Source organism: Schistocerca piceifrons, chromosome 2 (genome assembly GCF_021461385.2).
Source record: "Schistocerca piceifrons isolate TAMUIC-IGC-003096 chromosome 2, iqSchPice1.1, whole genome shotgun sequence".
In the NCBI taxonomy this organism is placed as follows: domain Eukaryota; kingdom Metazoa; phylum Arthropoda; class Insecta; order Orthoptera; family Acrididae; genus Schistocerca; species Schistocerca piceifrons.
The window spans coordinates 795,032,608-795,059,741 of NC_060139.1; the positions used below are offsets into that span (position 1 = coordinate 795,032,608).

At 41.7% G+C, this 27,134-nt stretch overlaps 1 protein-coding gene across 2 annotated transcripts in view; it reads right to left on the reverse strand.

Annotated features, from left to right (window-relative positions):
- The window catches only part of LOC124776198 (DNA-directed RNA polymerase I subunit RPA2), a 237,911-nt gene that overhangs the window by 8,558 nt on the left and 202,219 nt on the right, over positions 1–27,134 (reverse strand). For both annotated transcript variants that reach the window (XM_047251028.1, XM_047251029.1), the window contains 2 exons: positions 15,082–15,207; positions 1,879–2,006 (listed from right to left, as the gene is read on the reverse strand). In XM_047251028.1, coding sequence (XP_047106984.1) covers positions 1,879–2,006; positions 15,082–15,207 — 254 coding nt within the window. The remainder of the gene's footprint in view (positions 1–1,878; positions 2,007–15,081; positions 15,208–27,134) is intronic.

Sequence of the window (27,134 nt, forward strand, 5' to 3'; positions counted from 1 at the left end):
GTTACTGGTAGGTTCGATCACAATGCAAGTATTACGGAGATGCTTTGTGAACTATAATGAGAAATACTTGAATGAAGACAATGCTCTTATTGTGATGCACTATTGTGGGCATTTAGAGAACCAGTTTTGAGACTGATTGCAGATCAATTCTACTGTCATCAATGTACAATTCATGCAAGGACCACAAAGATAATATGGAAGAAATTAAGACTTGCACAGAGTCTTTTAGGCAGTCATTTTTCACTCACTTTATTTGCACATATAACAGGTAAGGGAATGACTAGAAGTGGTCTGTGGTACAGTTCACCATGCACCATACAGTGGCTTGCAGAACTACTGTAAGAACTATGATACGGTCTCCACTAATAGACACCGAGCGAGGTGGCGCAGTGGTTAGCACACTGGACTCGCATTCGGGAGGACGACGGTTCAATCCCGTCTCCGGCCATCCTGATTTAGGTTTTCCGTGATTTCCCTAAATCGCTTCAGGCAAATGCCGGGATGGTTCCTTTGAAAGGGCATGGCCGATTTCCTTCCCCATCCTTCCCTCACCCGAGCTTGCGCTCCGTCTCTAATGACCTCGTTGTCGACGGGACGTTAAACACTAATATCCTCCTCGTCCTCCACTAATAGACAGACTGATTCACAAGGAACACATAACATAAAATATTTTGTGTAAATTGCCTGAATTATTATGTAATTAAAGTCACCTACCACAGTGAAAACAACGCCACTGTTATCTAGTGCTGAATGGCACTACTCATCGGAACCTTGGTAGCTCATGTGACAGAAAGTAGCTATGTTGCGTGGCAGAGGGCACCTCATGCCAATGTTGTGTGGCAGAGGGCGATCCATGCCAACATTGATTGGCAGTGTGTGCTTCTTGCCGATGTGTGGCAGAGGGTGCTTTTTACCAATGCTGCGTGCTTCGTACCAATGTTGCATGGTAGAGGGTGAATGTACCAATGTTTCATGGCAGAGGATGCTTCATGGTAGAAGATGCTCCTGAGTGACAGTGTGTGCTACATACCAATGTTGTGTGACGGAGGGTGATTTGCACTAATGGAAAAGTGTGCTTCATAGTTATGATACATTGGTAAATACAGGAAAAGCTGACACAGAAAGTGCAGTTCCCATAAGACTGGTGCCAGAGCCAGGTGCCCAGCAAGTTGCTGTAGCTAACACCAAACTCCACTGCAGTTGGGCAGACCACGCTGTACTGGCACTGTAGTCGGGTGACCGGTCAGTAAACACAGCTTGCATCAAACTGGATCTGTTGTCAAACGGACTGGGTGGTACAGAGCTTGCAGCTCACATCCTTGTCACAAGAAGTCACACTATAAGCCAATTAAATATGGAACAGGTAACATTCATGCCACCTGAGAGCTTTTCTGGCTTATATCACTTGAACTGTTTGAAGTTCTACGTAAGCAATGATATTCAGTTACTTCTGAATTTTAATCGTAACTCTACGCAAAATTGCCGCTACGACACAAAGTCATCTGGCCATAGATACTCTCGTGTTATCCATGTGAAGCTGGCCCAGGTTGCTAGTGAATGTATAAATAGCAATCTAAATAGAATGGTCCTGTTAAAAATCTTACTGTAATTCAATAAGTATTTAATCATTACACTGAAGAGTATTTAACATTCTCAAAAAATTTTAGAAAGTTATACAAAAAGAAATGTCCTCAGTTATGGACACACTGAAATCATCTTTTTTCAATGAAAGCTTAACAAAGGAATAGTTCAGTTAGTCTGGAAAATTACACTGAATTAATTATATTTACACAAGTCGAAAAGAACATTCAACATCGTAAACCAGAAAATTTTAGTGCATTAGTGGAAATAACATAAACCTCAATATTAATCTCTCACCTGCCATTTGTCAGAAACCATATGGCGAAGACGTTGATAATGCACAATACCAAAAAAAATTTTTGCTGTTAGTTCACGACCATCAACACCACTATACATGGTTTCAGTACCATAATAATTATAGCCTCCTGCGAAGGACAAAAGAAGCATGATAAAAAATAGCTGCAGATAATGGTATATTATCCATGAAATAAAACTGGCTCAACAAAATAAACACATGAATCATATATCAGTTGGACACATGTATGCTACTCCGTAGTGCGCATGAAATAAAACTGGCTCAACAAAATAAACACATCAATCATATATCAGTTGAACGTGTGTATGTTATTCCATAGCGCGCAAGCACGGATACGGAAATGGGAACAAATAAAAAAATTGTGGGCTTCCACATAGATTCACATCAGTTAAATTTTGTTTTTTATTTTTAATCTCGAAAAATATTGTATTATAAGCTTTCAATGGATCAAGTTTGGTTACCTGTATTTCTGAAGTAATGTGTGGTGGGTATTCAGCTGAAATTGATAAATTTGAAATCATGCCATCAGTATATTCTCAGTTACAAGCATTTATCACTCACAGGAATGAATCAAAAGTTGATGAAGGTTTACGAAAGTCTACTCCCTTATTTTCAACAGTTAGGAAATGACTGGCTGATTTCAATTCAAAAGCAGTTCTTTGTATTGGTTACCTTTCCAAGAGAAAAAAAATAAGCAGTGAATACTTCGTAAATTTTCTGCACCACTTGGATGAAAAAGCCCAAAAAATTATGTAGCGGTAGGACAAATCACCTTCCCCAAATGATGTTTTGGCAATTGGAAAACTTGGCAATTTAAAGTACAAATAGTTGGAATGTGATTTGATTTGATACCCTCTGACTCCCACCTGGTCTCACAGTGAAAGAAACTGACAGTTGGAATACACTTTGAGTTAAATGAAGTGGTTACTATAATTATAGAAGGGTATATTACAAACTGTTTAGATCACACTTCTCGGTTGGAATCTGTTAACTGAGAAACCCTTGTACAAAGGCAACAACCTAAATGAGGCCTATGTTGAATGTGGATGGAATGACAAAGAAATGGGTGACTGATTCTTTACTTATGAATCTATGCCCTGTAAATGGTATGCATCATTATAAATAAAATTACACAACAAGGGTCCACTTCTGTAGGCAAGTAGTCAATGTTTCTGACTCTCATGCAGAGGGCCAAGGTTCAATTCCCAATACTACATGGGATTTTTCCTTGGGAGGAGGACTGGGACAGGGAGCAATCAGACTTGTGATGGCAACTGAGGAGCTATTAGAGAATAAGAAGTAGTTGCTCCAAAGTCTGAAAAGTCAATTATGGCCCGAAGGGCAGTGTGCTGGCACTGTGCTCCTCCATATCATATCTGTATGATGCCAGGTGACAGAGTATGTCACAGCTAGTGGTCAGCATCATGCCACCTTCAGGGCCTGATCATGGAAATTGGGTCATAATCAATCCTGATGAAAATGGTACAAATTGCTAGCCTGGTCAAAACTTTGTGAGTAACATATTTACTGGCCTTCTCAACCTTCTCTGCCAGTCGCCAGAATTATCTTAGTGTGATCTCACAGCCCACATGATGGGCTTTATTTGTTCTAATGTGTGCTACAATGTGCAGCTGGTTGCATACTCTTTTCCACAGGAGCTCCCCAGGCATGCACACTGAATGCACTTAGGGTTCCTTCACATCCCTTGCTGCCAGTTCTATAAGTGATACATTATTCGAACTGCTAACAATAATAATCCTCTATCTTTTAACACAGGACATAGCATGTTTCCTAACACTTGGAGTGAGTCTCATTGGCTTGAATTTGATTTCAGCAGAAGATTGCATCTTGAACTATTTGGTTGGGGGGATTGATGTAACACCCTGAGTTCTCCCTGACCCCTGTTTCTCCTGTACAGAGCCCCTAGCACTCACAATTAACATGCCACTCACAGTCAAGTGGCCTAGTAGTGGAAGACCCAATGCTTCCTGAAGAGGAGACAGGATCCACGGGAGAGGTTAGTACTTCAGGTATCTTTTGTATCTCTCTTACATGACTCTCAGGAGTTTCCAACACACCCACTTGCAGAAGATCCCAATTGTTTGACAGCAATCAGGGCAATTTCCAGCTGCTTATGAACATCAGCTAACTCTTCCCATGTTCAAGAATAGAATTCACAGACCAGCTCCACTGTGGTGCTACAATGTTTTACAGAACAGCAAACAAATAACTTTAAAATAAACCAGCTGATTCTCTCTTCATTTCTGGATATGATAAGCTGGAAGTTTAAAAACTAAAGCAATTTGTTGGACACAAAGTGAGATTTCTATTACATGACAAAGAAGCCAGGAAGATAAAAGCTTACTTTCCACCAGGTTGATCAAAGGTAGGGTTATAATTGTCCATTAATAACTGACAGTACATATTTTCCAAAAGAAATCACAATTTGCTATTTTAAAAGGCACATTTTTATCCTAATAATTCTGATAATTTAAACTCATCATACAGCTGAGGTTTTTTTTTTCTTTTTTTTTGAAAAAAAAAAAAAAAAAAAACCACACATGCGCGCGCGCGCGCACACACACACACACACACACACACACACACACACACACACACACACACACAATGTCCCAGCTGACTACATTGTGCTAGCACTGCAACTTGACTGCATTTATTTAGTATCATGTTGAAAGTAGTGTTGTGAAATGGCATGAAGAACCTGGAACAATGGTAGTGGGTAAAATACTTCTTTGAAGATCATTTTGCTGTAACTACTTGCATTCTTTGTCTACAATGATTCTCATTTCGCAGGAATATTTTAAGTTATAAACTACTGCTACAGATTCTAACAATGGAATTTTTATACGTAATTGGTGCTGATGATGTTTTTATTATATTATTATTACCAGCAAAATTACACAGATCCAATCCACACTCACCATTCTGCTTTAAATAGTTCAACTGAACTTTTCTTCCCTCTTTCATTATGATACAAAATACTTCAAAATTATGAACAGAAAACTGATGGACAGAAAAGGAATGAGGAGAAAATTAAATTAGAGGTACAAGCCACATAAAAAGATCGCATGCCTTTTAAGTGCTGTTGTAAGAAGGCAGTTGGTCACTATGTTGCTGAGTAAGTGTGTGTCAAAAGAAAATTTTCCTCCTCCTGAAAGAGAACAACACTCTTGAGAGTAAAAAATGTCTGTTTTCACCAGACCACCAGGAAAAACTGTTTCACGTTTGGTTTCAACAACACATCTGTTTCAAAATCACAGAATGAGCTCGAACATGCTGAGGTATTTCAAACAGGAAGACTTCCTCCACGTAAACCAGCAAGGATTCTGAAAACCATCGTCATGCAAAACCAATTTACAATTTTCTAACATGACATTGTGAAAGTTTTGTTTCAAGGCAATCAGGTAGAGGCACAATTTCTTGACTTCTAAAAAGCATGATCACATGGAGTATCAAATGAAATTGTTGAAAGTACGATTAAGTGGGGCAACAAGAGACATTTGTGATGGGATTGACGATTTCTTGCTGTGCGGGATGCAGCATGTTATCTTGGATGGGGAGCCACTGACAGATACAGAATAACTTCAGGGGTGTCCCACGGGAGTCGTTTGTGTTGTATATTAATGACCTTACAGACAATATTAATAACAACCTAAGACTTTTTACTGATCAAGCAGTTATCTATAATGAAGTACATACTATCTGAAGAAAGCTGCAGAAATATTCCATCTGATCTTGATAAAATTTAAAAGTGGGGTGAAGATTGGCACCTCACTTTAAATAGTTACGAATGTAAAATTTTGCACTTCAAAGAACGCAGGAGCATAGTATCCTATGAGCAGAGGGTAATGATTCACAACTAGCAATAGTAAACTCAAACAAATATCTGTTTGTTTGTTTGTTTTGTTTTGGGGCGCAAAAAACAACTGAAGTCATACACGCCCGAGTCAAAACTATAGAATGCAAACACAGAGACAAGGGAAAGGACTATATGTCAGTCCCAATGGAAAGAATAGGAGAATCTAAACAAGGCACGTGGAAAAGACTAAAAAAACACCATACAAAAATGGAGATCCAAAACTAAAAATTAAATGGCCTACATCATATTGCTTCAGCAGATAAAAAGTACAACACTGGCGACTGCCCGCACATCAGCTGCTAAAACAGCCGATAAATCAGATGGCAAAACCAAGATGGGACGTAAATTAGTAAAAAAAGAACATTCCAGCAGGTAGTGGCAGACAGTTAAAATTTGGGGACAATGCGTACAAAGTGGTGGGACAGTGCCACTGAGCAAATGACGAAGGCTAAAAAGGCAGTGCCCAATATGCAGCCGAGTTACAATAATCTCCTCTCGGCAGAGAGGCTTAATATGCCAAAGCTTATTCTCATGAAGGGAGGACCAGTGGCGATGCAAAAGGGACACCACAGATGGCAACACAGAGATCAACGGAGGGAACAGAGGTACTCACATGCTGAGGTAAGAGGACTGCAGCCTTGGCAGCAGCATCAGTAGCCTCATTTCCTGGCAGACCGACATGACCAGGGATTCACAGAAACATGACATTGGCTCCACCAAGAGTGAGCAAGTGACAGTTTTCCTGTACCTGCTGCACTAAGGGATGAGCAGTGTACACTGCACAGAGACTTTAGAGGGAGCTGAGCGAGTCTGAGCAGAGGACACAATAGGGAAGGCTGTGTCACTGGATGTACTCTGTGGCCTGATACAAGACGAAAACTTGGCTGTAAATACTGAGATGTGGGCCGGAAACCGATATCGAAAGACACGGGTCCCAATGATGAATGCACACCCAACCCCCTGGTCAGTCCAAGAGCCATCAGTGTATACAAAGGTACGATTGCTAAATTCCATGCGAAGGTCGAAACTGAAGGCGATAGACAGGCTGGAGTAGTGTCCCTAGGAAGCGAATGAAGGTCAAGGTTAACATGGGCCACTTCACAAAGCCAAGGTGGTGAAGGGTTCACCCCCACGGGGAAAGTTGCAGCCAGCGTGAAGTTAAGCAGCCGTAACAAGTGGCGAAAACGGACTCCAGGAGATAACAGAGAAGAGGGACGAGTCCCATACTGACATTCGAAGGAATCATCAGAGAAGGAAGCATAGGAAGGGTGACCTCGCATGCCAGATGAACAGCATGCATACCTGCTGAGGAAAAAGTCAATGAAGTAGGACAGTGGTAGTTCAGCAGCTTCAGCATACAGACTCTCAACTGGGCTGGTGTAAAAGGCACCCATCACCAAATGGGTGCCACGATGATGGATAGTGTTGAGATGACATAAAAGGGATGGGTGTGCAGATGCATAAAGAAAGCACCCATAGTCGAGTTTTGAACGGACAAGGAGCGGTACAAATGGAGGAGGGTGGTTTGATCATCACCCCAAGAAGTACCATTGAGGACACGTAGGACATTGAGGGACTGTGTACAGCAGGCTGCCAGGTAAGAGACATGGGAGAACCAAGAGTGTTTCCTATCGACCATACGCCCCAGGAATTTCATAGTGTCAATGAATGGAAGGGCAACAGGCCCAAGATGTAGAGATAGCGGGAGAAACCATTTGCGGTGCCAGAAATTCGTATAGATGATTTTGTCAGTGAAAAAGCGAAAGCCATTAGCGATACTCCAGGAGTGAAGACGATCAATACAGTGCTGAAGACACCGCTCAGTTAGACAGGTCCATGGATGGAGAACTGCAACAGATAGCAAAATCATCGACAAAATGGGAGTCGGAGACGCGCGGAGGGGGGGGGGGGGGGGGGGGGGGGGGGACAGGCCATGATAGGGTTAATGGTGATAGCGAAGAGGATGACGCCCAAGACAGAACACTGTGAGGCACGCCACTTTCCCGAATAAAGGTGTCTGACAAAGCAGAACCCACACGCACCTTGAAAACACGGTCTTGTAAAAATGCCCGAAGAAAACAGGGCAGGTGCCCACGGAAGCCCCATGTGTAAAGAGTACGGAGGATACCAATTCTCCAGCAGGTGTCGTAGGCCTTCTCCAAATCGAAAAACACGGCCACAGTCTGGGATTGCCTCAGAAAACGATTCACGACATGGGTGGACAAAGCAACGAGATGGTCAACTGCAGATCACCGTGCTTGAAATTCACACTGTGCATTCGTGAGTAAATGGCTAGATTCGAGCCACCACACCAGCCAGGCATGAATCATATGTTCCATCACTTGGCAAACGCAGCTAGTAAGAGAGATGGGACGGTAGCTAGAAGGAAGGTTTTAGTCCTTACTGGGCTTAGGTATGGGTATGACTGTGGCTTCACGCCAGCATCCAGGAAATGTGCCCTCAGCCCAAATGCGGTTGTATGTGTTGAGCAGAAAGGGCTTGCCCACAAGAGAGAGGTGCTGCAACATCTGAATGTGGATAGCATCTGTCCCTGAGGCAGAGGACCGGGATGAACTGAGAACAAGATCTAGCTCCCTCATAGTGAAGGCGGCATTGTGGCACTCAATTCGGAGAAGAGAAGGGTATTGCCCGAGCCTCCTCCACCCGTTTCATATGGATAAAGGCAGGGTGATAGTGGGAAGAGCTTGAAACTTCTGCAAAATGGTGGCCCAAGGTGTTGGAGATAGCAACAGGATCCACAAGGACAGCGGGACCTACTGTCAGGCCAGAAATGGGGGAATGGATCTTGGTTCCAGAGAGTTGTCTGAGGTTGGCCCACACAACAGAGGAAGGTGTGGAACTGTTAAAAAGAACTAGTGAATGAAATCCATCTAGTTCTTTTGCTATCCCGAAGAACTCGACGATACTTTGCACAGATCTGATTATAATGAATGCAGTTTTCCAGTGTAGGGAACGTTTAAAAATGCGGAGAGCATGTCTCCGTGCACGAATTGCTTCGTGGCAAGCCTCAGTCCACCACAGGACTGGGACACGACATGGTAAAGAGGGAGTGCAAGGAAAGGAACGTTCTGCAGCAGTAAGGCTAACGTTTGTGAGATAGTCCACCTGGTCATCACAATTGAGGAAATCTTGTTCTGCAAAGGTCGCCAGGGAGGAGTAAAGCTAACAGCCAGCTTGAGTGAGCTGCCATTTGGGCATGCATGTGGATGGGTAGGAATCAGCAGACGGAGAGCACACAGGAAATGGTCACTCAAGTAGGTGTCTGAAAGAACGGACCACTCAAGACGATGGGCAATCTGGGCAGTGCAAAAGGATACGTCCAAATGAGAATAGGTGTGCGAGGAGTCAGAAAGGAAAGTGGGTGCACCAGTGTTAAGGCAGAAGAGGTTGAGTTGGTTAAGAATGTCAGCCCAGAGGGCACCTCTCTGGCAGGTCCTGGGAGAACCGCAAAGGGGATGATGTGCATTGAAGTCACTGAGTAGCAAAAACAGTGGAGGTAGCTGCCCAATAAGCTGAAGGAAGCTGGCCCTGATGACATTGAAGGACAAAGGTACATAAATGGTACAGAGGGAGAAAGTCAGGTGGGGAAGGAAGAGGCAAATGGCAACAGCTTGAAGACTGGTAGTCAGGGGGAGATGGGTTGACTATGAAGGTCATTCCGTATAAGCAGCATGACGCCCCCACGAGATGGGATGCCGACCTCAGGTGGAAGGTCAAAACGAATCGGTAGGTAATGTGGAAGCTCAAAGCGGTCTTGAGGGTGCAATTTCATTTCCTGAAGGCAAAGTACAAGGGGATGCTGCAGTGCGAGAAGCAACCGCAAATCCTCTTTGTGGGACTGAAGACCGCGAACGTTCCATTGGAGGACAGCCATGAGGAGGAAGAGATGTAGGGTTGTCAACTCAGTGTCTGCTGAGGGCTGCCAGTGGAGAGTCACTACTACATGGCACAGAAGCAGTAGGATCCTGCTCCATGGCGTCCACACAAGTATCGGTGCGCTTGTGCAGGTGGTCAGTGGAGTCCAACACCGAAAAACAGTTGGTGATGCGCACCAGTGAGACAGAGGCTGGCCAGGCTAACCGACCACATGGCGATACCATCGAGCAGGATCTTCGAGTTGGTGAAGGGGAAGACCATTTGTCTTTAGCGGACTTTTTCGAGCCCTTCTGGACAGAAGAAAACTTGGGTGGTGTCTGGCTTGACGGATGGAGGAAGTCTTCTCTGGAGTACTCCTTCTGGCCTTTCCTGCCTGCCGGTTGTGTAGTGGGTAGCTCCACCCCTTTAGGCGAGAGTTTGACAGTTTGTTGCACAGAAGGATGGAGGGGTTGCACAGAAGGACGGGGGGATGGTGATGCTACCTTGATAATGGGTGACTTCACAACCTCAGAGCCAAATTTGAGGTCGCATGTCTATGTAGCCATGTCCTTCATGGAGCGAGGGGAAACAAGAACTGAACTATAAGTGCCAGACGGGAGAAGACACAGTTTGTGACTAGCCAGTAACTTGCGAGCTACTGGGTAAGGCACTTTTTCCTTTACCTAAATGTCTTCAAAAGCCTGCTCATCTAGATAGATGGTACAATTCCGGGAGAAAGCGGCGTGGCCGCCATTGCAGTTAATACAACGGGGAGAAGGAGGTGGACATTCACCCCTGCCACAGGTTACGCATTTGCCTTGGTGTCGACAAGATGTTCTTGTGTGATTGAACTGATGACACTGGTAACAGCGCATCGGATTCGGAATATACAGCAGGACTGTTATGATTTCGTAGCCTGCTTTAATCTTGGACAGCAGCAACACCCTATCAAAAGTGAGGAAAATAGTGCAGGTGGGCACCAAGGAGAAACTGACCTTTTTCATTACACGATGAATGGAAATGACACCCTGATCAGAGAGGTAAGATTGTATTTCTGCCTCGGTTAGACCGTCAAGCAGCCTGGTGTAAATTACACCACGGGAAGAATTTAAAGTTCTATGTGCCTCGACATGAACAGGGTAGCAATGGAGAAGTGAGGCAGCAAGTAGTTGTTGTGCTTGAGCATCAGAAGCCATCTCCAAAAGCAAGGTGCCATTCCGTAAACAAGAGCAGGAGTTCACAGGGCCAACAATTGCATCAACACCTTTCTGAATAATAAACGGACTGACCGTGGCGAAGGACTGACCGTCTTTACTATGTGATACCACAAGGAACAACCGCGGTGCAGCGGGAAGAATCTTCAAATCAGTAGCCTCATTACATTTACATTTCGTCGACGTCGATGGTGGAGAGGATGAGTGACTCATCGCAAGGAAATCCCCCATGATTGCCAGCGTCTCCGATGGCGCACTCCTTCCAACTGGGGGACCCCTACACAAAGGGGCGCACCTGCCTTAGGTGATTGTTCACAACTCAGGTAATACCTCCCGAACATCTGACAGAGGGACCAATGGGCAATCTGGGAAGGTTACAGTTCAGGCAATCACCCCTCCCTGGGCCTGGCCTGTACCAGGGGTATGTACGAGCCCTACCTGTCGAGCTGGGGCTCGGAATTACTTGTTACCCAGTCACCTTTTATGCGTCAGACGCATGGGTTGACCTTCAGGAGCACACAGGGAGGAAGAAGAAAAAAGAGGATACTCAAACGCCAAAGCGGAGGAACGAGAGGAGAAGGGAAACAAAGAAAGGAAAAAGGAGCCAAAAAGAAAGTGGAGGCTGTTCGCAGGTCAGCAACAGAGTGCAAAACATTCTCAATAATACCCCAGACATGTTCCCCAAGGCAGGGGAAAAGGAGTAGCAAGAGGATAGACATGCAGCATGGAAGGGAAAAAGTTCTGCAAAGGCTGGGGCCCCGTGGTAGCCAAGCACGAACCAGCCAGAGTGACAAGCCCCCTGGTGGGAAACAAATATCTGTGTGTAATGATTTGTGGGGATAAGAAATGGAATGACCATGAAGGCTCAGTCGAATGTCAGGTACAGCATATGGCAGACTTCAGTTCCTTGTACGATACTTGGAAAATGGAGCTAGTCCACAAAGAGATTGCTTACGAAATTGTCATGTTGTCCATCCTAGAATCTTGCTTAATATGTGGAAGCCATACCAAATAGGACTCAAACAGAATAATGCAGGTTTGTTTGGTCCAAGGAAGAGCATCTGAACTTACACAAACTCCAGTTATCCTATAATCCCTCCATAGAAAGTTGCAAGAGCCACAATAAAGTGAGGAAACTAGAAATATACTACAGACCTCTACATATTGTTCCCACAGGGACCACAAATACGTGGTTACAATAATTGCAGTGTGAACAGAGTTATTTAAGCTATCATTCTTGCCAGTGTATGTGAATCTAATGGGAAGATACCCTAACATGTGCTACAATTGGTAGTTCCCTATGGCATGCGTTTCATTATGGTTGCAGTATTAATGTCGTTAAAGACTGTTTTACTAAGTGATTTCTCATTCGCTTTCACAAGGCTGAGTGGCCTTGTTGAGATCTTCCCAGCACAGAAAGTCAGATGATCACTGAAACTCACACCTCTGTACCTGTAGTCAACAATGTTAGCTGCTAGATGACAGATGTGCACTTTCACTTTCGAAAGCCCACAATTTTTATACCATTTTTATCCTTCTGACAGAACATGAGATTCACATATTGCCTACAGACACAAAAACATGCGACGTGTCTTTGGGATCATAATTCAGTTTTTTCTGATGTGATTCTGAAAACTCTCCCTTGAGTATTTTTGGTCTGGAGGTAACAAACAAGGTATCTGTTACATGTTCAGCTTTCTCTTATCCTGATCTTCATTCAGTGTATTACAAACCAATTGCTATGAGGTGAATACTGCCTCAGCAATTTCATAAATCTTAATCTGACTGCTTTGTACCACACTAGCCCAATTAGATGAAGCTAGATATGAACTGGATAGGGCGCAGTTGAGAAGTGGGAACTGGGTGTCAACAGGAAGGCCCTTAAAAAGGAAATGCCCTTAGATAATTTGAATTTAAAAGTTAACGGTATGTTTAGCCATTTGTTGTATCATAGGAGAGAAATCTCCAGCCACTGTAGGAGGAAGGAAAATTTGGGTCTGACATCTGATCAATAATGTCATTAGAGGTGGAACATAAGCTCTGATGTTAAGGATTATGCAGAAATTGGACATGTCCTTTTAAAAAAGGAAAAATTGTAACCATCACATTACACAATTTTGGAAAATCACAGGAAACCTATATTGCAATGTGAGTCTAATGCCTTTACAATTGGCAACTACATCTACTTTTATACTGCACAAGCCATTTTACTGTGTGTGGTGGAGGTACTTTGTGTACCCTTGTCACTTGCCCCCCCGTTACTGTTCCTGTCGTGACTGGTCTGAAAGAAGAATTGTTGGCAAGCCTTTATGTCAGACTGACACACTCCCATTTTACCTTCATTGTCTTTTTGTGAAATGTACGTACGAGACAGCAATATATTGTTTGAGTCTTCTAGAATGTACGTTCTCAGTATTTTAACAGTAGATCATGCCAAAATGTGCACAGGGCAAATTTGACAACATTTTTCCAAACAAGCAACTTATAATTTGGCACCCCTCTATTCCCTCATACACTTTCACCTGTTTCAGTTTTCATCACTAAATGTGAACAAACTGTATACAAATTTTGCACTTGGGTAGCCCTAGCGACCCTCTCAGCTTGGCACTTCAAGTGGCTGCTACTAATTGTGATAAACCTTTTAGAAACCTTACAGCTGTGGTACCTCCAGCGCCCATCTCAGCTTGGCAACCCAAGCAGTGGCTTGTGTCCCTTAGGTCTTAAAGTGACCCTGGATGCACAATGTCTCTCTGCCTCTCTTGTCACTGAACCTTCTGCCAGGCACTTTATTGTGAATAGCAGAGTAATCATGTAGATGTAGACGCATCTGCCACTGGAGTTGGATGAACATCTCCATGATGCTTCCATGTTTACTAAATGAACCTCTAATGAAATGCGGTGCTCCTCCTCGCACGATCTTCCGTAACAACCCTATCTGGTACAGGGCCTTACCTGCCTTAAATCTGTCTGTATGCAAATTCCTACATTTTTATGCATGTGATTCCTTCCTGAAATTGTTCTGTAAATGCATAGCTGTACAATGGGTTTTTAAGCCTTGTGCACAACACATTACATTTGTTTAAGTTAGAGTCAACTGCCAATCTATGCAGCAAGTACGGATTCTCTGTAGGTCTTCCTGCACTTAGTCACAGTTTACTAGTGTTGCTACTTCTCTGTATACATCAGCATCATCTGCAAAAAGCCTCACAGAACTTCTAATGTGTCCACTTTGCTCTGTTTGACATTTGTAGAAACAGGAGCAATGCTGCAGACTTCCAACATCGTTAGAAAGCCTAAGTTATGCAGGAATGTTAAGAAGAGTAAGTTTTGCAGTTAGGTAGCAGTCACGGATGAAGTGTAAGATCATAACAAAAAGAGACAATAACTTGAAACATGTCAAGTAGCAGCTATCACAATCTAAATGATAACAATTTTCTTAAGAGTTAGGATTTTATATGATGAAGTCAGTTAAGAGGTGTCCCTGTTTGAGAAAAGTTCTCTTAATGGTTGGTTTGGTTCATTGGATGGAAAATGCAGTCAGAAGACTCCTGTTTCATGAAAATATGAAGGAAACTGAAGGTAACATAGAAGAAACTTCAGGCAGATCTCGATTATGACTTAAATTGTGTCTCAGAGCATCATTTACCTAGAAGCCTCACTCATATCACACATCAGTCTGACACACAGTCTTTACACAAAAAAGTGCTGGCATGTGAACAAGACGTACAATGAATTATGTAATAATGCTACTTTTACTGGCTGTGGACCACAACACTATTTTATTGACACAGAAAAAAGTAAAACATACTCATATTGTTTTTAAATGTGGTTGTTTCACTTATTTACTCACACAAAAAACTCTTGCATCCCCCCCCCCCCTCCCCCCCCCCACCCCCCCGTCACCCTATCCAGGATCCCCTCTCCTCCTTCCATTTACTGTTTCCTCTAAGCTGATGTTCAAACTTTATGTGCTTTTTATTTCACCATTCTGAAAGTTGTCTACTTAATCCACACATAATCATTAGCAAGCTTCAACAACATAATTTTATATGCCTGTGTGTAATAGTACTGTAAGAACAGATGTAAAGGCGCACAACTGTTTCTGTTCAGCTTCTTTGGAGGTTATCATTACTCATTATTCTGGGTAATTAGCAGTCTATGGTTATTTTATTTGTCTGTTCAATCTGCTCCACAAATGATTAAAGACAACTTACCTGCTTCAAGCATACTGCCAAAATACTCTATTGCCGTTTGTTTTTCAGAAAATTTGAAAGGTGTGGCATCATGAACCAATCCATGTATTGCTGCAGATTTCCCTGCCATTACTTCAATCATCATTGCTGAAAGAGAGTATAATAAAATAAATATGTTAATAGAGGCATTATTTAAATAGAAAATAATTTACCAACTAGGATAACACGTTATACTGCTATCTCTGTATGATATTTTTGTTTGTCTTTATTTTTGTGAATGTTGTTATCTCTTATATAAATAATAGCACAAACAATTTCTTAACAAAAGAACTGTAATTATTTTCGCATAAATAATGTTATGCGTAAAGAAGGAGTGAAAAGAGGTAAGTGTTTCTCTTTTTCTTTTGATTGAGAATTAGACACAATCCCAAGTGAAAAATTGGTACAATATCCAAATAGGAAGCATAAAATTAGAAACTAGATAGGATTGTGCATTGTGGAGGATGGCCTGATACAAAATCTATGGTGAGCCAGGAACAGACATAAGGACACAAACTGAGGATGGCCTGATATAAAATATATGGTGAGTCTGAATGGCACACCAGGAACAGACATAAGGACACAAACCCAAAGACGACTACCAAAAAATTTTGGAAAAATGATGATTCTGAGGTACATTAAGGTGCCTGATAAAACCATTTAAAGTAGGGCCTTACCTCTGTCGTGCAACTAACCTCTTGTCAGAAAATAAAATGCACTACTGAACCCTTTATTTGAATGTTTTAAAATTGTGACAAAAATAATTTAGTGGTTTCTTCAGAGAAAATTGGGATTCCTGAATGTAATGCAATATTTATACAAATTTATTGTAAGAAATAAAGGACATTTCTCGAGATCAGTTAAATTCTTTCACTGCCTAAAATATTACATAATTTTTATGTAAATAAAGGTAAACCTATCTGTATATATAAAGAAAAATCAGTTGCTGTATGTGTGGAAGATCATCACTTGAGAATGGCTTGACTAATTTGGCAGATTTTTTCCTTCTTCTTTTTTCATTGTGAGGACAAGGTTTGTATGAAAGAAAATTTTTGGAAAACCCACAGGAAAAGTCAGAAATTTGAATCGTATTTTTGTATGAAAATCCAATGAAAGAAATGTGACAATCGGTTTGACAGTTTTGCTGTCAGGAGTTTTCATAACGCGCGCACACACACACACACACACACACACACACACACACACAAAAATGAGGCAATGTTCAGTCAGATAGACAAATTCTGCATATTTTGTGAAAACGCATACAACTGAAAGCAATATTTCAGTATGTTATCAGTGGCGATCATATCTTTGATGTGTTGCAAATATTGAATTTATGTTTGTTCATGGTAATTTGGTATATTGCAAACATTCAATTGATTGCACTATGTGGTTTATTTCTTTGGAAGAAATGTGACCAGTGACGTGTCAAAATATCGGTCGGTGTACATGCTATACAGGCCAATCGTTGAGTCAATGAGACCTGATGAAGAGCACAGACAGCGTTTGGAGGCACATCAAATAAGAATTTCTCAAGTGTGATCCATTACGACCAGAACAACGGACACAGCTGAGACCAACTTGCTCAGTTGGAGCTTGGGCATAAAATAATTTGGATCGTTGAGAAAACAGATGGCCAAAGGTGACAATTTAAACTGAATGTTTGGTGTTCAGATACATCCAACAGTCGATTACAGGAAAGTTGTGTTTATGGCTAAACTGCTAATCCTACCTGATCACAGATTAAAACCATGCCAAAGACTGTTATCAAAGCTACTGATCTCCACAGATAGTGCAGCTGGAAAGGTCTTTCTCATACCCTGTGTACTAATGATTCCATCCGATTCACCCATTCAAATTGATTTCTATTCCTAATCAGGGTTATGTTCGCAATAACAATAAATCAGGTCAGAGAGAGGAGAGGAGGAGGAGGAGGAGGAGGAGGAGGAGGAGGAGGACAGAGATGAGGGGAAGAGATGGACAGAGACATGATATGGGAGGAGATGGTTAGGGGGGGGGAAGAGTTTAAGACATGTACCCAGTTCTCATACATATATAGCAATTGCTACTGGATTCACTAGTGTTTTATAAAGATGAATGGAAAAAGTCAGTGTGAAAGTTTTCCCACACTCCCAATTTCACTAAGAACTTGTAACAACAACAACGCTGTACTATTGTACATATAAGTAAATTTTTTTTCCATGTGATTTTTCGATAAATTAGTGTAATCGATGTTCTGATTTCATTTCTTTTTTTTTGTTTCATGTCATTGTGTTAAGAAAACTGTAAACAAATTTCAATGTTAATATTAATGTTTATGACAAATGTCAAGCAATATTGTAATAGAATTGAAATGTAACAAATGTTGAAACTGTTGTAACATGTTTGAAATTGTAAATGTGCGTCTGGTCCATACGTAGGCAATGTATTAGGATATGTAGAATGCAAAACCTCAGGTGAATACCCTGTCTGTAAGGGAGCGGTAAAAGGTGGATGGCAGGCGAGCGCGGGAAAATGCACACGGGCGCTGTACGGCATAACGGGCTCAGCAGTAGTAGTTGGAGTTTGGCATTGGTCTGAGCAACACGTTCTGGAGCGAGGAGGCTCTCCTGGAAGACGTAGTTTCATTGAGCCTCGGGTATGCCGTTCCAACGCCCATACAGCATGGCAAAATTCCATAGGCACTAAACGGAAAAGTATTGCGACACTATGAAGAAATAAAGTGCCGGTACGTCAAGAGCCATAGCTGTGGTTGTATGTGTGCTCTGTGCCTCGCCATCTCGCCGCCCGCCAACCGCTGCATCGATACAAACAGGTTGCAACTTTTAGTACTGTATTCGTATGGACCAGTGTTACTTTTGTTCCATACTGTTCAATAACAACTTAAATTTTACCAGAACTTTCCTATCATTTAATCATCCTCACAACTAACCTAGACAGGGTCCTTTCCAAATGTTGTGCAATCCGAGTGTCCCGAGATGAAAAATTAAAGTTTGTGTTAATAATAATTACTTGCAGACCTAACTATGTTAGAATGGTGTTTAAAGAACTGTTTTGTTAATGAACCAGTAAATGAATAACGAAGGTCTGACAAAGTTGGAAGATAACTTTAATATTGATTTAGTAATGAAGTTTAATTATTTCGAGACAGATAAAAAGGTATTTAAATAAGCAGGAAATAAGGTAAAAAGAGTAGTAACTCATATACTGGAAATCTTGAGCGCATAATGAATTCAGTAATCAAATTTTTTTTTAATACAGTGATCATAACAGTTTCAGGGTCCACCCCCCCCTTTTTATTCATTTGAATTCTGAAGTGTTTTAAACTGATTTGATCAGCAAAGTTAAAGTCAATATAAAAGCCAAAATTTATCAGTGTTTTACCTTTATCAAAATTGACATTGTGTGTGTGATTCAAAAGTGCTATTTCTAGGTTAACCTAAGCCCGATTTTAATCAGATCAATAGACAGTACGAAGTTTTGTAGTATACATTATAGTGTAGTGTTATGTATTCATGGTTTTTCCATATCAGTACAAAAAAGTGAAACTTATCAGTTCAATAGATTTTCTGGTTCTAAAATTTACTATATTATGCAGTGTTACTACGTGTTGTTTTGCATGAATATACACCAACTTGTACAGCGAAGAAACTCAGTTAATGCCTAATTAGGCTGGCGACCGTATTATTAACAAATTGGTAGCATCTTCTGTGTTGCTTTTTGTCCGTCCTGACGTGTAATTGCATTTTGAACTTGCTTGACGTATCATTGTTATTACAGAGTGGGTGTAAGTCTGATTTGCCACCATTCAGGTACACGCGGTCAATATATATACAAAAATCCTGTCTTGTAAGGTGAAACCCACTCACTTACTATAGTACAGGCTTTAATGAGTATTGTGTGCCCCACGCACTCGTTACAAACTGAAGCATGTGCCATCTAGCAGCTTACACTTCTCATACAACCCACCATGTACCTGCCAACCGGTATCCAAATACTGTGGATGATAAAGCAACGCCACCATTTAAAAACGATTATAAGCCTTAGTGCTCATGCAGTAGGTATTGGAAATCAATGTTCCTCGAGATCAACCTAGACAATTAAAGGTTAAACTGTTAACTGTTTCCACTGAATTTAATCATGTAGAAACAGGTGACATCACTGCAAAGGCAGCATAACGATATTACGTTAAAGGGGCAGGATGCAATTTGACTATGCAAGAATGCTTTTCAGGCTACAAACCTAGTGTAAAAGAATGCTCTAAAGTTCTGAAACCAAACATTAGTCCAGCAAAAAACATTATGCACTTGAAGAAATGGAGCACATTTGGTCATCTGTATAGGGCAATTGCATTGTCCACTACTATATAATCCTCCCCTTCCTTCCACTCATGGCTCACAGTCTGATCATTCCATCTGCATCACTGATACCAATAGAAACCCAGCTCCGTTAGTTGCCGACCTGACCGCAGGCAACGCCAATGGCTATGACCACAGTTTTCACAGAAGGCACTGACATGTCAATCAGCACATTCCTGCAATGCAGACACAGCATGGCTGCTACCAGGCCACGCCACGGATGAGACTGAATCATTGTAAAAACCTTAGCAATAAATGGAGGTCAATTTAATGCTATCTCATTGACACTTTTAGCATGAGACAGGTCCTCACCACTACCTCTCCACTCGACCATCCTGAACCCTTGTAGGAGGCCACATCCAGTGAATCCCTACAATTTGGAGCCAAAAGTGTTTGTCAGCTTCTGGCAGTACAGATGAACCACTGCTGCACATCAGAAATCATCATTGGCATCTGTCACTATGTGGTGCAGTGAGTGACCAATTTTTGTTGGCCTGTTTCTTTTTTCTTTTATTTTGAGGCAATGTTAAGTTGACAAGATAAGCATATGAACCTCAGGGTGGCACTGTTTGGACAACAGGAACCTGCAGATCTGTCACAGTTCCAGGGCAACAGCAGAGAGTAATATTTAAGGCCAACTAAGTGCCAATACTGTAATTTGTAGGGGCTTGAATTCATTGTACTAGCCAGTAACTTGTGATATCTGCAGAAGGTTTGGCCACAAACAACAGCAGTGCAGTGTAGTGAGTCCCACTGGGCCATGATAAGTCCCACTGGGCCATGATAAGTCCCACTGGGCCATGATACATCAGAAATATTAGTGTAATTGTTTTGATTATTGATATAGCATTGGTGCAATGCATTCTCTTTTGTTCTATAGCATAATTAATAATAGATGTTAGGCTGCAACCAGAAATGTATGCAATGACTTTAAGCGACACCACTGAAATTCTGAAGAGTTGCACAAGAGTCATGCCCTAGTAACTTCATTACTTTATCCAGGATGAAGTAAAGCAAAACTGTGTTAATGAGAAGTTGCTGAAAGTACTGGAAGTGTTACAAATCATGAGTGGGGAGAGAGAATCCTAGGGAGGGGACACCAAGACCTTAGTGAACATAATGGAAAAGCCTAGTGATTTGTCCTTGGCTATCAAGATTTCCGCACAGCTGGAAGAGATCGATATTGTGACTTAGAAACAAAGTGACCGTGGTGTCTTCTCACCTCATGTGAGTTGTTACAGATGTGGACAGATGGCCCGTGTAATGAAGCAATGCCACTAGCTGCAGTGTTTCAAGCATGACGAGGTTGACCATAGGGCATGTGATGCAGGAATAGGAAGCAAAATAAAAACGATCAAAGGAAGCATTTGTTGGGAGTGCCGTAACTGTTGAATGTCATTCCCAACAAAACGGTACACTGCAAGTATGTGTGCAGAGACAGATTGTTGCTTGCTTGGCAAAGTAAATAATGAGGAACATGAAGTCTTGGTGGATACAGGTGTATATGTGTTTTTAGTTTGACCCTCTTGGATAGGAAGAGGCTTCAGTCTCTACAGTACATACTAAGGTGACAAAAATTGTGCGATACCTCATAATATTGCGTCGACCTCCTTTTGCCCAGTGTAGTGCAGCAACTCGATGTGGCACGGATTTAACAAGTCGTTGGAAGTGCCCTGCACAAACACTGAGCCCTGCTGCCTCTGCTGCTGTCCATAATTGCAAAAGTGTTGCCGGTGCAGGATTTTGTGCACAAACTGACCTCTCGATTATGTCCCGTAAGTGTTGTACACAATTCATGCCGGGCGATCTCGGTGGCCAGATCATTTGCTTGAATCGTCCAGAATATTTTTCAAACCAATCATGAATAGTTGTAGCCCTGTGACAGGGTACTTTGTTATCCATAAAAATTCCATTGTTTGGAAACACAGATGTCCACAAATGGCTGCAAATGGTCTCCAAGAAGCTGAACATAACAATTTCTAGCCAATAAACTAGCCCATTCCACATAAACACAGCCCAAACCATTATGTAGCCACCACCAGCTTGCACACTGCCTTGTTGACAATCTGGGTCCATGGCTTTGTAGGGTCTGCGCCACATTTGAACCCTATCATTAGCTCTTACCAACCGAAATCAGGACTCATCTTACAAGGCCACAGTTTTCTAGTCATCTAGGATCCAATCAATACGATCATGAGCCCAGGAGAGGCACTGCAGGTGATATTGTGCTGTTAGCAAAGGCACTCGTAATGTTCATCTGCTGCCACTACCTGTTAACGACAAATTTCGCCACACTGTCCTAACATATATGTTTATCATACATCCCAATTGATGTCTGCAATTGTTTCATACAGAACTGCTTGTCTGTTAGCACTGATAACTCTAAGCAAACGCTGCTGCTCTCGGTCATTAAGTGAAGGCGTCAACCACTGCGCTGTCCGTGGTGAGAGGTAATGCCTGAAATCTGGTATTCTCAGCACACTCTTGATGCTGCGGATCTTGGAATATTAAATTCCTTAACGATTTCCAAAACGGAATGTCCCTCGCATCTAGCTCCAAATGCTGTTCCATATTCGAAGTCTGTTAATTCCTGTCGTGTGACCATAATCACGATGGATATCTTTTCATATGAATCATCTGAATGCAAATGATAGCTCGGTCCTTTCATACTTTGCATACGCAATACTACCACTATCTGTATATATGCGTACCTCTATACCATGGTTTTGTTACCTCAGTGTGTGTTGCGACAAGTGTGTAACAATGAGGTGGACTCATTGAGAACAACACTGCTCACCTACAGCATTAGGGCAAGAGTTTTAAGGTGCATATGGAAGTGTGTGCCACATTGTGGTATGGGGTAATGTGCAATTCTCAGATGTGATATTCAGGATAAAAATCACGTTGTAATATTTCATGGCACATGATCAAGCTCGGTGAAACTTTTTTTCCGGGGGTCGGGGGAGGGAGAAGGGAGGAGGGGGGTGGGTGGGGGGTTGGGGGGGTGTTAGAGAGCTGTTAGTGAAACAACATCGCAAGATATACCTGTCACGAAGGTGTTGCCAGCTAAACTGTGTACAGGTATGCTAAAGATCAAATTACATGCCAGCAGGTACAGGAAAACTGATCTGGATTAGCACAGGTATGGACCTACCAAGTGAATTGTGCTTGGTAGAACTACTGGACTACAATGAGGAATTTGATAGGAGTATAGTATGCATTACAGATGGAGTATTTATTGTTCCCAGAAGTGTGGACAATTTTGGCATGGATGAGGATAGTCTACCAAAGGCCTAAAGGTTGTCAGTCTGAGTATCTTAAAGGAAGGCAATACTGATAGGCTGAGTGAGGACCATAGCCACAAGCATGCTATTTGCTATTCAGCAGTTAGTGTTCAGATTCATGGATTTGTTCAATCTGATGGGTCTTTTACCAGTGACAACTATAACCAACATAAAATACTGACAGCAAGCAACACTGTTGTGTATAGGATGACATACAGGACACCAAAGCATTTACAAACACTGATGGAGGAATTCACTGACAAGCAGTTAGCTGATGCAATCACTGAAAATAGTGATAGTTCCTGCACTGTGAGTGTTGTGATTGTGCCCACAAAATCATCAGATGATACCAAGAAATGTAAGTTCTATTGCAATCACAGTACCTCAACAGACAGGCTATCACTGAAGCATATCCCATGACTCTAACATTACAGAAACCTCAATACATTCAGTCAGTGTAGATACTTCTCAATCACGGATCTGAAGAGCAGCCAACACCAGTTCGAAGTAGTTCCAGAAGACCGGCCGAAGACAGACTTTACCACACCATGGGGGCTTTGACAGTATTGTAGGATGCTGTTTGGACTGAAGAATGCATCAGCTGCTTTCCACAGACTCTTAGATGGAGTAATTCTGGGACTGAAACCTAAAATCTATATTGTCTCCCTTCAAGACATAATTGTATTTTTAAAGGATATGCAAGAACATATGAGAAGGATGGAACTAGTTTTTAGAAGACTGCAGGCAGCATGTCTAACATTCCATGCCATTACGCACCACTTTGCTCTAACAGAAGTAAACTATCATGGGCATGTACTTAGTCTGGAAGGAGTAAAAACTGATCCATGGCTATCAGGGGTTCGTGACTCTGTTCCACTATAGACTATGAAACAGGTACAGTCATTCTCAGGTTTCTGTAATTATTATAGAAAATTTGAGATGGATTTAGCACAAATTGCTGAGTCTTTGAATTGTTTATTGATAACAGGGGTGAAATTTGATTGGTCAGTGAAATGTAAGGCTGTATTTGAGAAATTGAAACAAATGGCATTTGAGAAATTGAAACATGCCTCCATATCCAAGTCCTGTGTCGACATTTCCTAACTTTGAGCAAGAGTTCATCCTGCTGTGTGATGCAAGCAATACAACAAGGTTGTTTTGACTCAAATTGTGGATACTAGCATATATCCAATGGCTTACGCATTGAAGAAGTTGAACACAGCAAAACATAACTATTCCACAACAGAGAATGAAGTTTTGTAGGGAGCACATTGTGTTCATGTGAGAGCGATCTAGTTGAATGTAAAACAATAAACTGGTTTGCTTTACAGAAAATGAAGTGCTGGCTATTATTTATGATATTATCTACTTTAGGTGTTATTTATAAGGACAAATGTTTAAGGTAGTTAAGGATCACGCTTTCACTAAGTGGCTGTTGGGACTAGAAGACTCTTCCAGTAGGTTAACACAGGGGACATTGAAGCTAAGTGAGTTTAATTAAGAAGTGGTATACAGACCTGGGGAAAAGCATACAAACAGGAACACATTAGGCACTTTGGACTTCTGCATGCACTAGGTAAAAGCTTGTCAGACTGGCAGAAGGTACAAGCAGCATATGGAGACTATCGGACATTTAGATCACAACCACAGTTTGAGACACGTGATGGTTTGCTATGTGGAAGAATAAAATGTGAACCACACGAGGTGGCTCCCATATTATTTAGAAACAAAGTATTATGACAGGCACTTGACCAACTATTGGCAAGTCATAGTGGACATAGAACAAGACTGGTGCAAAGCTGAGAAGTTTGGTGAAGAACCACAAAACAAAATGTTGAACAGTATGTGAAAGACTGTGCACCATATGTGCAAAGAACAGATCTTAGTTATTGGTATACTCCATTGCAAAGATTGCTGTGAATGTTGAGATCTTTTGAAATTCTTGGTTTGGACATCTTTGGACCATATAATATGGCAACAGCTGGAAATAAATATGTTGTTGTGATGTTCCGTCCGAAGACTGGTTTGATCCAGCTCTCCATGCTACTCTACCCTGTGCAAGCCACTTCATCTCTAAACAATTACATCCTCTGCACATTGAATCTGCTTACTGTATTCATCTTTTTATCTCCCTCTATGATTTGTAGTCCCCCCCCCCCCCCCCCCACCCCCCACACACACACACTTTCCTCCACTACTAAATTGGTGATCTCTTGATATCTCAGAACATGTCCTATCAACCAATCCCTTCTCCTAGTCAGTTGTATCACACATTTCTTTTCTCCCCAATTCTATTCAATACCACCTTATTAATTACATGTTCTGTCCATCTGATCTTCAGAATTATTCTGTAGCATCACATTTCAAAAGCCTCTATTTTCTTCTTGTGCAAATGAGTTTTCATCCATGTTTCACTTCCATACATGGCTACACTCCATGCAAATACTTTCAGAAAGGACTTCCTGACACTTAAATCTATATTCAGTGTTAACAAACTTCTCTTCTTCAGAAATGCTCTTCTGGCCATTGCCAGTCTACATTTTACACCCTCTCTCATTTGACCATCATCATCAGTTAATTTGCTGCCCAAGTGGCAAAACTCATCTACTACTTTAAGTGTCTTGTTTCCTAATCTAGTTCCCTCACCATCACCTGATTTCATTTGACTACATTCCATTATCTTTGTTTTGCAGTTGTTGATGTTCATCTTATATCCTCCTTTCAAGGCCCTGTCCATTCTGTTCAACTGCTCTTCCAAGTCCTTTGTTGTCTCAGAGAGAATTACAAGGTCATTGGCAAACCTCAAAGTTTTAATTTCTTCTCCATGGACTTTAATTCCTACTCCAAATTTTTCTTTGGTTTCCTTCACAGCTTGCTCAGTATACAGACTGAATAACATCCTGATATGTTACAACCCTGTCTCACTCCCTTCTCAGCCACTGTCCCCTTTCATGGCCCTCAATTTTTATAAATGCCATCTGGTTTCCATACACATTGTTAAATAGTCTGTATTTTACCCCTGCTACCTTCTGAAATAAAAGATCACTTTTCCCAGTTTTAGCAATCATAGCAATTCTGGACCTCTGAGCTAGCACAGTGGCAAACATGATGGTTAGCAATTGGATATTAACAACTGGCATACCTGATACTATAATTACAGATCAGCATACAAATTTTATGTCAGTTTTATGGCACTTATGTCTCCTGCTTCGCATCCAAAAATTTCGCACTAGTCCTTTCCATCCACAAGCAAATCAATGTATCGAAAAGGTTCAACTCACTATTTCTAAAATCTTGAGTCATGTGTGGAAAATGAGAAACGAGGTGTGAGAGTTGGATGACACTTGCATAGAATTGAGGCAGATGTGTGAAAAATGGAATTCTGGCAGAAGTTCAGGAAGAATACCACAGATTATAATTTTCTTATGGGAAACTGAAGGAGAAGCTAAACAGTTGATTGACTGGGTGACAAGAGCACTAGTTCGGAGAAAGAGAGGATAGAAAAAGACAGGTGGGAAAACTGTTGAGATCAGTGTTCAGGACAGTGGACAAAATTTACACAACACAGTTGGCCACGTGCAAAAGATGCAGCCACTACCAAGGCCACGGTAGAATAGCATACCAAACAATTGGTAAACATAGAACAGCCTGTACTAAATAATACAAGGATGGTATTGGAGTTAGCAACACAATTTATGTATGCGTGAAGCACACAAGCAGACCATAAACAGTCATCTCAAAACAGTACACAACCAACTGAATACACAGAATGGGCAAACAGCCATTGACAGATTGTTACAGGTTTTGACAGACAGTATAACAGATCCAAATAAAGGCAGCCTGGCACTGGTTTATCACAAGTCAGTAGTTGAAGCCAGTATGGATGGTGCAAGGTTGCATGTGTAGGTATGTTTTCCAATAGTATGCTTAAATGTCCAGTATCAATGTTTTATTGTACACCGCTAACCAGAGAAATGGGGTGCAGTAGGAAAGTGGGTAGGGTATGAACCAGTGAAGTGCCTACAGTCTCAGAGAACAGGGAAACTTATGACCTAATGTCTTCAAAAGAGCTATGGGGCTGACAGCAAAAGGGCATCATGATCAGGCCAAGCAGGGTGGTCCAAACTGACCACAGGAATGACAGCGTTCCTGGGGGATATGAAGCGACAGATGTCAGGGGGACATGTTAACCCCCTAAACCGTATTTTCAGAAAATGGGCACACAATGGCTTTATTCAGTCTTCACTATGGAAAGTGTAATTCTGAATAGTTATGAGAATGGGAAGCTGCAGGATATGACTCCACTAGAAACAAGGGGCAGGAGCAACCTAACAAATTGTATTGTTTGCGATATAGCCGGAATAACCCCCCACCTTCCAACCATGATTACAGG